Here is a 13,307-nt window from a genome sequence, read left to right on the forward strand (position 1 = left end):
GAGAGAATTTGTGTACAGAGAGAAGAGGAGGGACCCAGGACGGAGCCTTGAGGAACCCCAGTAGTGAGAGGACAAGGATCAGACACAGATCCTCTCCAAGTTACCCGGTAGGTGCGGTCTTTAAGGTAGGAAGAGAAAGAGCGAGTGCAGTGCCTGAGATCCCCAGGTCCTGAAGAGAAGAGATCAGGATCTGGTGGTTCACGGTGTCAAATGCTGCAGAAAGGTCGAGAAGGATAAGGACAGAGGAGAGAGGCTGCTCTAGCAGTGTGAAGCTGCTCAGAGACAGCAAGGAGGGCCGTCTCTGTCGAGTGGCCGGCCTTGAATCCAGACTGGTGAGGGTCAAGAAGGTTGTTACTGTGGAGATAGGAGGACACTTGGCTCAAGATAGCTCGCTCCAGAGTTTTGGAGAGAAAAGGAAGAAGAGAGACCGGTCTGTAGTTGCTGACTTCAGACGGGTCGAGCGTGGGTTTCTTCAGGAGAGGGTTGACTCGCCTCCTTCAGAGAGTTAGGAAACAGCCAGTTGAGAGGGAGCTGTTAATAAGATGGGTGAGGAAGGTCAGAAGGTCAGGAGCAATAGCCTGGAGAATGGGAGACGGGACGGGGTCAAGGGCGCAGGTGGTCGGTCGGGCGGAGGTCACCAAGCTAAGAACTTGATTGGGAGACAAGGGGGTGAAAGAGGAAAGAGAGGGGGATGAAGAAGTTAGTGTTGGTGAGGTGATAGAAGATGGATTTGTAAAGATAATTAAATTTTCAATGTCAATTATCCGTTTTGACGAGATACATGGTTCACTTTGTGGAAACATGACGCGGCGATGACCCGTTTACTCACAGGCAGTCCGATGAACAACCGGCTTTCCCTCTTGTGCACTAGAGCTGCAAATGGACTAAATCAAGTTTTTTGCTTGTTGGAACTTTTAAAACTACATTTTTAAATGCAAAGTCAAAAAATCGTTGTCAAGGTGAGAGATCAGAGCAGTTTTTAATGTTAAACACGGCCTTATCATGCACTTTTGGGCTTACATCTTTCATGCTGTTTTCCTGTGTGTGAACACATTCATAGTGAACAGGTCACAAATAAATCAAAAGCTTTAACTGCTTTAAAATCACTGAAAAAAGGTTGAGAACCACTGATCTAGATCATAACTGCCTCATATTTCATATACGCTTGTCAGAACTGTTTTTTTTAAATTCTGACATCACCTTGATGGAAAACTTCTCCTTTTCATTCTGACAGTGAAGTTCAATTTGTAATAATATACGTTGACGTGTAATTGTGTAATTGGCTCTGGCTACTTTTCCTTTAGTGCAGGATGAGAAGAGAGTTTGAGTTCATCACAGTCGTGTCAACGTCGTCCCCGTGATGTCATCCTGCGTGTGTTTTGGTGTCCAGGTGTTCCTGGAGGCCATCCAGGAGGCCAGCCCTGCGTTCAGATACTTCACCGGCGGTGGAGTGCCACCTCTCACCAAACTGAAGATCACAGATCCCGACGGCTCACGCTACATCAGAGCGTTGAGCAAAATCATGTTCTCAGCTGAGGATCAATAATGTTCATCACCTGCTCGTCTTCTCGCAGGTCAAACTTTCTGGTTTTGATTTCCAAAGAATGAAGTTGACTCACCGTGACTCACTGGTTGCTTTAAGGGCGTTGTGTTCGTTCACATGGAGCGACTCCAAGCTTCTATTTCTCTATGTCCCCATCAAAAGTTATATTCCTGATTATATAAAAATAGATAATGTTCTGGTTGGTGGAGATATATTATGTGTTGAATGCGTTTCTCCTGTCTTTTTATATTTTTCCCGACACACTGGTTGGCATATTTTCAAATGACTCGCCGAGTTTCTCGACATTACCACTCTACTAAAGTAAAACACGTTTGTTTGATCGGCTCTCTTAAGCAACGTGAACAACTTCCTCATTCTCAAGCGTGGAATGAAGAAATGTTTCATTTCTTTTCGTGTGTTTGTTCAATGGCTTTAATGTCTCTTGAGGGAAGAATCAATAAAGTACTTTAACTCAACTGGAATTCATTTGGATGGTATCTGTTATTACACTCACAGCAGACTGGAGGTGACCTTCATAATAAAGGTCAAGTGTCACAAGGAGGGACACGGGAAATACTGATCAAATTCTGCATTATTTTGTTAAAGTGTAAAAATCCCTTTTATTGAAATAAAAAGAGAAGAAGAGTAGAAAACACTTTGTCACGGCTAGTTTAGTCTGAACATATAAGTACACCTACAAATGGATTGTCACTTTGTCCTCTGTATATAATCTCTCATGGAAACAGACGGAGTCAGATATATTCTGTGGTAGTTCACTTTCTTACAATCTAAAAGGACGCCAGCTTGTACATTTTCTACTGTGAGCGACATGCAGACACACAGAAGAGCTCTTCGGCTGGTTGAATGACAGCCTGTTAAGAAATAATATATAATTGTTAATGACAAATGCAAAATCAGTGACATCACTGCAGTGACTCCCATGTGTAGTCGTGAGAAAACAAATTGCATAAACAGAAGACAATTATCTTATTACTGCGAGTCCTTTATTGTTTTTCTATTTCAATACAAATTTAGTAAAAGAGGTCATTCAAAAACTATGAAAAAGGTAATAAATGTCTTCCTGAGTTGTTTTAAGTGAATTGTAAAGAGGAAGTTCAGCTGCCTGCGTTGGGCTTTTGAGTCCCTGAACTGCATGTATAACACTGAAAGAGGGCCAACAGTAGCATATCTCACCAGCCTGAGGCTCACAGTATGACCTCTAACCTGAAGCTTGTCTCCACGGCTACGCATTACGTCTCTTAGATGGCATGAGGTTCTTAAGGCTTGCAGAATAATAATGAGTTATACGGGCTGGTGCATTAACATTACAAGTAGTTTACTATCGTACTGCTATCAAACTTGGCTTCATACATTTCATTTTATTGGACATGATGCAGCACCAAAGTCCAGGAAAGTGTTGCGCACAGTATTTGCTTTGCTTGGTCACCTTCGGGTCGCCTGTCGAAACCTCTCAAAACCTCTCAGAACCCTGTGAACCCAGGAGTCAGATATGTTCAGCGATTCAATCACAAATGCGTCATATGTGACAAACCGTTCGACAGTACAACAATAAATATGCATTTCCTTATCTATTTTGGGGTGACAAGAATAAAAGTGTCAGGCTAAATGTATATATATAAATATATATACATATATATACATATATATATATACATATATATATATATACATGCCATTATAACAATTCTACTTCTGATACTTTTTCTAAATCATGGAACCTTTCAAGTCACAACATGTTTTAGAAAAAGACATAAAACCTGAAAAGGACAAACTAAAGTGTGTGTCTATCTAACTTCATTCCAGCTCTACTTCAAGTGACACATATGGATCAATTACGCTTTAAAACTTGACCGGGCTCTCTGATTGGCCAGCGCCTCCTGCTACGTCACCGCTTTCTGCATCGGCCTGGAGCGGCTCACCAAGTGGGAACAAAGCCGGGCTGCTGCTGCTGCCGCCGGGGTGCGAGTGCCGACGTCTCCCCTGAGAACTGGTGTCAGTCTTCAGCCGTGAACTCCCTCCATGACGAGCAGGGCGACCCCGGTGCTCCTCAGGCGGCTGCTGGAGCTGTGCGGAGCCCACTCCTCTCGAGCGGCGGCGCGAGGACACGGGAGAAGAGCGGAGCGCAGGTGAGTGACAACGGGACTTCCCGGAGAGACGGAGCGTGACGTGGGTGAATTTCCCTTTCCCTGAAGGAATAGTAGCTCAGTCTTGTCAGGTTGATCTTCAGGTGGTGAGCAGACATCCACTGAGAGATGTCAGTCAGACAGGCAGAGATTCGTGCCGCCACCTGTGTTTCGGACGGTGAAACGAGAAGATCAGTTGGTGTCATCAGCATAGCTATGGTAGGAGAAGCCATGCAACGAATGACAGAGCCGAGAGAATTTGTGTACAGAGAGAAGAGGAGGGACCCAGGACGGAGCCTTGAGGAACCCCAGTAGTGAGAGGACAAGGATCAGACAGATCCTCTCCAAGTTACCCGGTAGGTGCGGTCTTAAGGTAGGAAGAGAAGAGCGAGTGCAGTGCCTGAGATCCCAGGTCCTGGAAGAGAAGAGATCAGGATTTGTGGTCCACGGTGTCAAATGCTGCAGAAAGGTCGAGAAGGATAAGGACAGAGGAGAGAGAGGCTGCTCTAGCAGTGGGCTGCTCAGAGACAGCAAGGAGGGCCGCTCTGTCGAGTGGCCGGCCTTGAATCCAGACTGGTGAGGGTCAAGGTTGTTACTGTGGAGATAGGAGGACACTTGGCTCAAGATAGCTCGCCCAGAGTTTTGAGAGAAAAGGAAGAAGAGAGACCGGTCTGTAGTTGCTGACTTCAGACGGGTCGAGCGTGGGTTTCTTCAGGAGAGGGTTGACTCGCCTCCTTCAGAGAGTTAGGGCAACAGCCAGTTGAGAGGGAGCTGTTAATAAGATGGGTGAGGAAGGTCAGAAGGTCAGGAGCAATAGCCTGGAGAATGGGAGACGGACGGGTCAGGGCGCAGGTGGTCGGTCGGGCGGAGGTCACCAAGCTAAGAACTTGATTGGGAGACAAGGGGTGAAAGAGGAAAGATAGGGGCATGAAGAAGTTAGTGTTGGTCAGGTGCTAGAAGATGGATTTGTAAAGATAATTAAATTTTCAATGTCAATTATCCGTTTTGACGAGATACATGGTTCACTTTGTGGAAACATGACGCCGATGACCCGTTTACTCACAGGCAGTCCGATGAACAACCGGCTTTCCCTCTTGTGCACTAGAGCTGCAAAAGAACTAAATCAAGTTTTTTGCTTGTTGGAACTTTTAAAACTACATTTTTAAATGCAAAGTCAAAAAATCGTTGTCAAGGTGAGAGATCAGAGCAGTTTTTAATGTTAAACACGGCCTTATCATGCACTTTTGGGCTTACATCTTTCATGCTGTTTTCCTGTGTGTGAACACATTCATAGTGAACAGGTCACAAATAAATCAAAAGCTTTAACTGCTTTAAAATCACTGAAAAAAGGTTGAGAACCACTGATCTAGATCATAACTGCCTCATATTTCATATACGCTTGTCAGAACTGTTTTTTAAAAATTCTGACATCACCTTGATGGAAAACTTCTCCTTTTCATTCTGACAGTGAAGTTCAATTTGTAATAATATACGTTGACGTGTAATTGTGTAATTGGCTCTGGCTACTTTTTCCTTTAGTGCAGGATGAGAAGAGAGTTTGAGTTCATCACAGTCGTGTCAACGCCGTCCCGTGATGTCATCCTGCGTGTGTTTTGGTGTCCAGGTGTTCCTGGAGGCCATCCAGGAGGCCAGCCCCGTTCAGATACTTCACCGCGGTGGAGTGCCACCTCACCAAACTGAAGATCACAGATCCCGACGCTCACGCCACATCAGAGCGCTGAGCAAAATCATGTTCTCAGCTGAGGATCAATAATGTTCATCACCTGCTCGTCTTCTCGCAGGTCAAACTTTCTGGTTTTGATTTCAAAGAATGAAGTTGACTCACCGTGACTCACTGGTTGCTTTAAGGGCGTTGTGTTCGTTCACATGGAGCGACCCAAGCTTCTATTTCTATGTCCCCATCAAAAGTTATATTCCTGATTATATAAAATAGATAATGTTCTGGTTGGTGGAGATATATTATGTGTTGAATGCTGCTCTCCTGTCTTTTATATTTTTCCCGACACACTGGTTGGCATATTTTCAAATGACTCGCCGAAGCTCAACATTACCACTCTACTAAAGTAAAACACGTTTGTTTGATCGGCTCTCTTAAGCAACGTGAACAACTTCCTCATTCTCAAGCGTGGAATGAAGAAATGTTTCATTTCTTTTCGTGTGTTTGTTCAATGGCTTTAATGTCTCTTGAGGGAAGAATCAATAAAGTACTTAAACTCAACTGGAATTCATTTGGATGGTATCTGTTATTACACTCACAGCAGACTGGAGGTGACCTTCATAATAAAGGTCAAGTGTCACAAGGAGGGACACGGAAATACTGATCAAATTCTGCATTATTTTGTTAAAGTGTAAAAATCCCTTTTATTGAAATAAAAAGAGAAGAAGAGTAGAAAACACTTTGTCACGGCTAGTTTAGTCTGAACATATAAGTACACCTACAAATGGATTGTCACTTTGTCCTCTGTATATAATCTCTCATGGAAACAGACGGAGTCAGATATATTCTGTGGTAGTTCACTTTCTTACAATCTAAAAGGACGCCAGCTTGTACATTTTCTACTGTGAGCGACATGCAGACACACAGAAGAGCTCTTCGGCTGGTTGAATGACAGCCTGTTAAGAAATAATATATAATTGTTAATGACAAATGCAAAATCAGTGACATCACTGCAGTGACTCCCATGTGTAGTCGTGAGAAAACAAATTGCATAAACAGAAGACAATTATCTTATTACTGCGAGTCCTTTATTGTTTTTCTATTTCAATACAAATTTAGTAAAAGAGGTCATTCAAAAACTATGAAAAAGGTAATAAATGTCTTCCTGAGTTGTTTTAAGTGAATTGTAAAGAGGAAGTTCAGCTGCCTGCGTTGGGCTTTTGAGTCCCTGAACTGCATGTATAACACTGAAAGAGGGCCAACAGTAGCATATCTCACCAGCCTGAGGCTCACAGTATGACCTCTAACCTGAAGCTTGTCTCCACGGCTACGCATTACGTCTCTTAGATGGCATGAGGTTCTTAAGGCTTGCAGAATAATAATGAGTTATACGGGCTGGTGCATTAACATTACAAGTAGTTTACTATCGTACTGCTATCAAACTTGGCTTCATACATTTCATTTTATTGGACATGATGCAGCACCAAAGTCCAGGAAAGTGTTGCGCACAGTATTTGCTTTGCTTGGTCACCTTCGGGTCGCCTGTCGAAACCTCTCAAAACCTCTCAGAACCCTGTGAACGCAGGAGTCAGATATGTTCAGCGATTCAATCACAAATGCGTCATATGTGACAAACCGTTCGACAGTACAACAATAAATATGCATTTCCTTATCTATTTTGGGGTGACAAGAATAAAAGTGTCAGGCTAAATGTATATATATAAATATATATACATATATATATATATATATATATATATACATATATATATATATACATGCCATTATAACAATTCTACTTCTGATACTTTTTCTAAATCATGGAACCTTTCAAGTCACAACATGTTTTAGAAAAAGACATAAAACCTGAAAAGGACAAACTAAAGTGTGTGTCTATCTAACTTAATTCCAGCTCTACTTCAAGTGACACATATGGATCAATTACACTTTAAAACTTGACCGGGCTCTCTGATTGGCCAGCGCCTCCTGCTACGTCACCGCTTTCTGCATCGGCCTGGAGCGGCTCACCAAGTGGGAACAAAGCCGGGCTGCTGCTGCTGCCGCCGGGGTGCGAGTGCCGACGTCTCCCCTGAGAACTGGTGTCAGTCTTCAGCCGTGAACTCCCTCCATGACGAGCAGGGCGACCCCGGTGCTCCTCAGGCGGCTGCTGGAGCTGTGCCGAGCCCACTCCTCTCGAGCGGCGGCGCGAGGACACGGGAGAAGAGCGGAGCGCAGGTGAGTGACAACGGGACTTCCCGGAGAGACGGAGCGTGACGTGGGAGGAGGGCGACGTACTGAACACGGTTCCGACTGAACGGCATCAGTCAGACGTCTCTCGAAATGTGGCAGTTTGTGTGAATTATGAGTTGTTAAACTCGCGACTGCTCCGGAGCTAAGTTGTACTTTCCACCTGCATGAATTGGACAGTGTGTGAGTGTGCGCATGCGTGCGTGTGTGAGAGAAGCGCACTTGGCGGACTAACCTGTGGTTAAGTCTCGTGCATTCAACAAGCTGCACGCAGGTCATCACAGGGAATAATTAATGGAGGGTTTCTTCAATTTTTTTCCCTTGAAAGGTTTTTTTCAATTTGTTGTTATTATTTATTTATCTTTTTTTGGGGGGGAGTTTTTCCTGATCCGATGTGAGGTCCTGGGACAGGGATGTCGTATGTGTACATATTGTAAAGCCCTCTGAGGCAAATTTGTCATGGAATTGTAAAATGTTTTCCTGTAAAAGTCTTGGAAAAAAATAAAACCCCCAAAGTTTTGGAAAAGTAACGCACGTTTGTTATATGCATATGTTAATTCACGAGGTATATATACTACTGTATGCTTCGGAATTGTCATTGTTAGTTTAAATACTACATCTTCTCACTTTTTCATGGCTACACTGAGTTTCAACAAAATGTTTGGTCATGAAAATTTTGTTTAAAGTCCTGGAAAGGTCATGGAACGGTCCTGGAAATCAATTGGTCAACATGTGTATGGACCCAGATTTTAATCCAGTCTGTTTTGTGGCGAAAAGGATTTTGGATTGTTGTTGTATATAATCCCAAAAACTCATGTATGTCTTACCCTTCAGGCACTTGTGGGGCTCCTGTGGGGTCCTGGCAGTGAGAGGGGCCGGCCTGCCTCTCCGCCCCCCCTTCCCAGTCAGCACACCCAGCTGCAGCTTCATCAACCTGGCCTCCCCCGCCCGCACGCGCAGGATGGAGTACACCGAGTGCCGGACACTAGGGTGAGGCGCCCCAAAGGATAAAGACGATAAAGACCACTGAAGTACCAACACGACAGCCCCTGATCTAAACCTTGGTTAGGAATAGATGTATGGAGTAGTTGACAATCAGAAAATGAAGATGCAAATATTTTGACAAAGAAAAAATGGTCTATATTCTATATTAATTTCACGAAAAAAGTACTGAAAATAAAACTTAGAAATTGAATAAAATACACCCCAAAAAAATGATGTTGAAATGGGGGATCTCGATGCAACTGTGTGTTCAGGTTTTCTCCTGAGCAGATGTACAAAGTGGTGGCCGATATGGACCAGTACCGCCACTTTGTTCCCTGGTGCAAGAAGTCTCGGGTCACGAAGGGACGAAACGGCAGCATCCGGGTGGACCTGGAGATCGGTTTCCCCCCCATCGTGGAGCGCTACACCTCTGAGGTCACCGTCGTCCCAAACCACCAAGTCAGGGTCAGTCCCAGTCCTAGTAGCTCCAGAATAAAACCACGACATGTATTCTTTTCTCAAACAATATACTTTGACCCCGCCTCTTGTCTTTTGACAGTCAATTAGAATGAAAGAGTATTTTCTTTTGCAACAGGCCGTGTGTACCGACGGATCCCTCTTCAGCCATCTTGAAACCATATGGAGGTTCGCCCCTGCAGACCTGCCGGCCTCCTGCAGAGTGGATTTCTCTGTAAGTGTGTGAGAGGACATGAGTCATGAGTCTCTGACCCTGAGGGTCGTGAGCAAATACGTCTTTTTTGCAGCATTCACAGCAATTGGAAGTAGAATTCTGCAATGAAAATATAATAATGTAAATAATGAAAGGAGTCCAATACCAGTGGCATTATTATAACATACAAACATCAGATCGCATGCTTAAAGAGAGAGCAGGTCTTGTACTATTGTGAATGGATTACTAGATTAAAATAGGGGTAAAATCTCGTTATGCTCTTAAATTTGCTCATGAGTAGCGAGCTGGTGTCCCAGGAGGCCTGAAATAACTTTTTTAAATTTATTTATTTTTTATTCGCACAATAAAAGAAAAACAGTTCAAATGTAACATTATTAAAAGAAACAGAAATGAGTGCAGGTGAGAAAAGAAACCCAAAGGGCTGATGCAAGGTCCTCACCTCAAGTAATAAACAAGAATAAAGTGTAATGGGGTAAATCATTCATAAGACACGATAAACAAGTACTTTGTTCTCTGGTCTTGAAATAACCATCAGGAACAGAGCTGAATGACCTAAATGTTGACTCAGATGACCTCAAGGTCAGCCAGGAAGTAGTTGCACTTCAGTGGAACATGTTCAGTAAGATTGACATTTCAAGGAAGTAAAAGTCCTGACAGTAAATCGGGACCTTGAACTCGTCCTTGGCTGTGATCGTAGAGTAAACTCACCAACACTTCCCCCCCGCCTGTGTCCTCTGCAGGTTTCATTTGAGTTCAAGTCTCTTCTGCACTCTCAGCTCGCCAGCGTCTTCTTTGACGAGGTGGTCAAACAGATGGTCAACGCCTTCGAGTCTCGAGCTGCGGCGCTTTATAGGAACCAGCAGGAGGCGCCGCTGAGGAGGCGGTCAACATGAGGCCTCCAACCAAACCCTGTCAACACTTGTCCTACACAGGAAGCTGGTTCTTCTTTTTCCACATGTCTATATCTTACACTCGAGTCGACATGTACATTTAACATACTTACTGTTTATTTATAATCCACAAGCTAATTTATTCATTTCTTGTATATATTTAGATGTCAGGCATAAGTACATGGTTTCTTTGTAAGATTGGGGGTTCCACACTGCAACATGAAGAAGTGTTCAGAGCTTTTTGGATTTTGCTGGCATTAAACAAATCTTTTATTTTGGTAAATCTATGTCCAAGTGTCATTTTTCTGCATCTATATTCTTTAAAGGCTGCATGTTTTTTTTTTTTAAGTGTGCGATGGACCTCAGTGACGAGGCAAGAACAGACGGTTCAAAGATCCAATGTGAGAAATATATTACATGGTGGACAACTTATGTCAAGATACTGTTGAAGAAAAGGTTCAATTCTTTGGGTCAGATGAGTTCATAACAAAGCTTATAGGACTAGAGGTGATGGAGGAGTGACCTCTTACAGGACTAGAGGTGATGGAGGAGTGACCTCTTACAGGACTAGAGGAGATGGAGGAGTGACCTCTACAGGACTAGAGGAGATGGAGGAGTGACCTCTACAGGACTAGAGGAGATGGAGGAGTGACCTCTTACAGGACTAGAGGTGATGGAGGAGTGACCTCTTACAGGACTAGAGGTGATGGAGGAGTGACCTCTACAGGACTAGAGGAGATGGAGGAGTGACCTCTACAGGACTAGAGGAGATGGAGGAGTGACCTATTACAGGACTAGAGGAGATGGAGGAGTGACCTCTACAGGACTAGAGGAGATGGAGGAGTGACCTCTACAGGACTAGAGGAGATGGAGGAGTGACCTCTTACAGGACTAGAGGTGATGGAGGAGTGACCTCTTACAGGACTAGAGGTGATGGAGTGACCTCTTACAGGACTAGAGGAGATGGAGGAGTGACCTCTTACAGGACTAGAGGTGATGGAGGAGTGACCTCTTACAGGACTAGAGGTGATGGAGGAGTGACCTCTTACAGGACTAGAGGTGATGGAGCAGTGGCGGTTGAAAACTTTTTGGGGGCAGTTGAGCGACGCAGTTTAAATACCAACAATGCAGCGAAAAGAGGGTTTTGAGTTATAAAATTGTAAAAACAAAGTTTTATTTCGAAAAATTTAAAAACAAAACTGTCCAACAGACAACTGTCAACACACTCAACTTTTGGGCATGAGAGGTTCAGAGCAGTTTTAACCCTCCTGTTACCTTTTGGGCAATTTGACCCCAGGCCTGTTTTTCTTTTACAACATATAAGAAATATCAACTTTTATATATTTAAAGGGCTAAGAAGGCTCAACAAACACAAACAAAACAAGGGCACTCTAGGGTTGTTGGGAAACAATATAATTAATAATAATCTTCTGAGTTTTTTAATTGTTGGGGTCATTTTCTGATTTAGGTAAATATGTTAGTAAAAAATAAAGGGGTTAGAGGAAGCAGAAAGGGTGGCTCAGAGGAGAGGTTTGCAAAATAAAAGAGTTCAGGTTCAGAAAGAGGTTCAGTTTAGAATAGAAGCAGAGAAAGAGAGCATATACTGCATGAAGTGTAGAGACACCACTACGCAAAGACAAGTAGCCTCTCTACTTTGAGGCACACTTAGCCTCACAGGAGGACTCTCTGGTTAAAGTCAATCATGTCTGTAACCAGCCTGTTTCCATTATTCTGGAGGGAATGTGTCTGTTTTTCTGAACTTCTTCGTTGTGTTTTCGATGCCAGTTCGGTCTCCTTCTGCTGCTCTGCTCTGCAAACAGGGTTAGCTTCATGCTGTTAGCTCGAGTTAGCTCCATGCTGTTAGCTAGATAACTGCGGCAAGATTCGTGCTTTACACTTGTCTGCAGCTCTTTAGATCCCTCCCCCCGTTGTAGTCCAGAGAGTTTCAGTCCCAGGACTTTGGAACGACAGACAGGGGAAACTAAACAGCGCATTACTCACTGAGCCTCCAGCTGACAGCTCCAGCAACCTGCTCCCGTAGCTCCGTGGAGCTCTCTGGCTGAGGGAACGATCCCGGTCTCTAATTTGCCGAATAGTCCAGTCACGTGACATAAGAAACGATGTCATTGGCCAGGGCGCACATTTTTGCGCCCCAAGATTCACGTTTCATCCGCCAATGAGAAGCCATCCTTGCCGAAACGACCGTGAAATGTTTGCTCGCTGCCGCACACGTTAATCAAGTAGCGCCCCTGAAAATGGGCGGGCTTCTCTCTGTGAAGATGAGTGGCGATATATTATTTATGTCACATTTAACTTAAGTGGTTGTTGACAGGGGCTTACGGTCTCCCACACACATTTAGCGCGTCAACACGGTATATTTATTATTTAAATGATTTGGTATATAATGTTTTTTGACAGGATATATGATATTTTTTTCTTCTTCTTTTTTTTTTTCATCTCAAAATTTTAAGAGGGGCAGCGCCCTAGCGCCCTCTATGGACGCACCGCCACTGTGATGGAGGAGTGACCTCTTACAGGATGAGAGGTGATGGAGGAGTGACCTCTTACAGGACTAGAGGAGATGGAGGAGTGACCTCTTACAGCACTAGAGATGGAGGAGTGACCTCTTACAGGACTAGAGGAGATGGAGGAGTGACCTCTTACAGGACTAGAGGTGATGGAGGAGTGACCTCTTACAGGACTAGAGGAGATGGAGGAGTGACCTATTACAGGACTAGAGGAGATGGAGGAGTGACCTCTTACAGGACTAGAGGTGATGGAGGAGTGACCTCTGACAGGACTAGAGGTGATGGAGTGACCTCTTACAGGACTAGAGGTGATGGAGGAGTGACCTCTACAGCACTAGAGGAGATGGAGGAGTGACCTCTTACAGGACTAGAGGGGATGGAGGAGTGACCTCTTACAGGACTAGAGGTGATGGAGGAGTGACCTCTGACAGGACTAGAGGTGATGGAGGAGTGACCTCTTACAGCACTAGAGGAGATGGAGGAGTGACCTATTACAGGACTAGAGGTGATGGAGGAGTGACCTCTTACAGGACTAGAGGAGATGGAGGTGACCTCTTACAGGACTAGAGGTGATGGAGGAGTGACCTCTTACAGGACTAGAG

The 13,307-nt window shown here is 44.2% G+C and overlaps 1 protein-coding gene across 1 annotated transcript; it reads left to right on the top strand.

Moving 5' to 3' along the window:
- The first annotated feature begins 7,394 nt into the window (after positions 1–7,394).
- On the top strand, positions 7,395–10,454 carry si:ch73-141c7.1 (coenzyme Q-binding protein COQ10 homolog, mitochondrial). Its single transcript, XM_056406492.1, has 5 exons — positions 7,395–7,600; positions 8,447–8,602; positions 8,869–9,061; positions 9,192–9,287; positions 10,028–10,454. The coding sequence occupies exons 1-5, from the start codon at positions 7,494–7,496 to the stop codon at positions 10,178–10,180; spliced, it is 705 nt and encodes a 234-aa protein (XP_056262467.1). The 5' UTR covers positions 7,395–7,493; the 3' UTR covers positions 10,181–10,454.
- Positions 10,455–13,307: the final 2,853 nt, after the last annotated feature.

Source organism: Pseudoliparis swirei, chromosome 23, assembly GCF_029220125.1.
Source record: "Pseudoliparis swirei isolate HS2019 ecotype Mariana Trench chromosome 23, NWPU_hadal_v1, whole genome shotgun sequence".
NCBI lineage: Eukaryota > Metazoa > Chordata > Actinopteri > Perciformes > Liparidae > Pseudoliparis > Pseudoliparis swirei.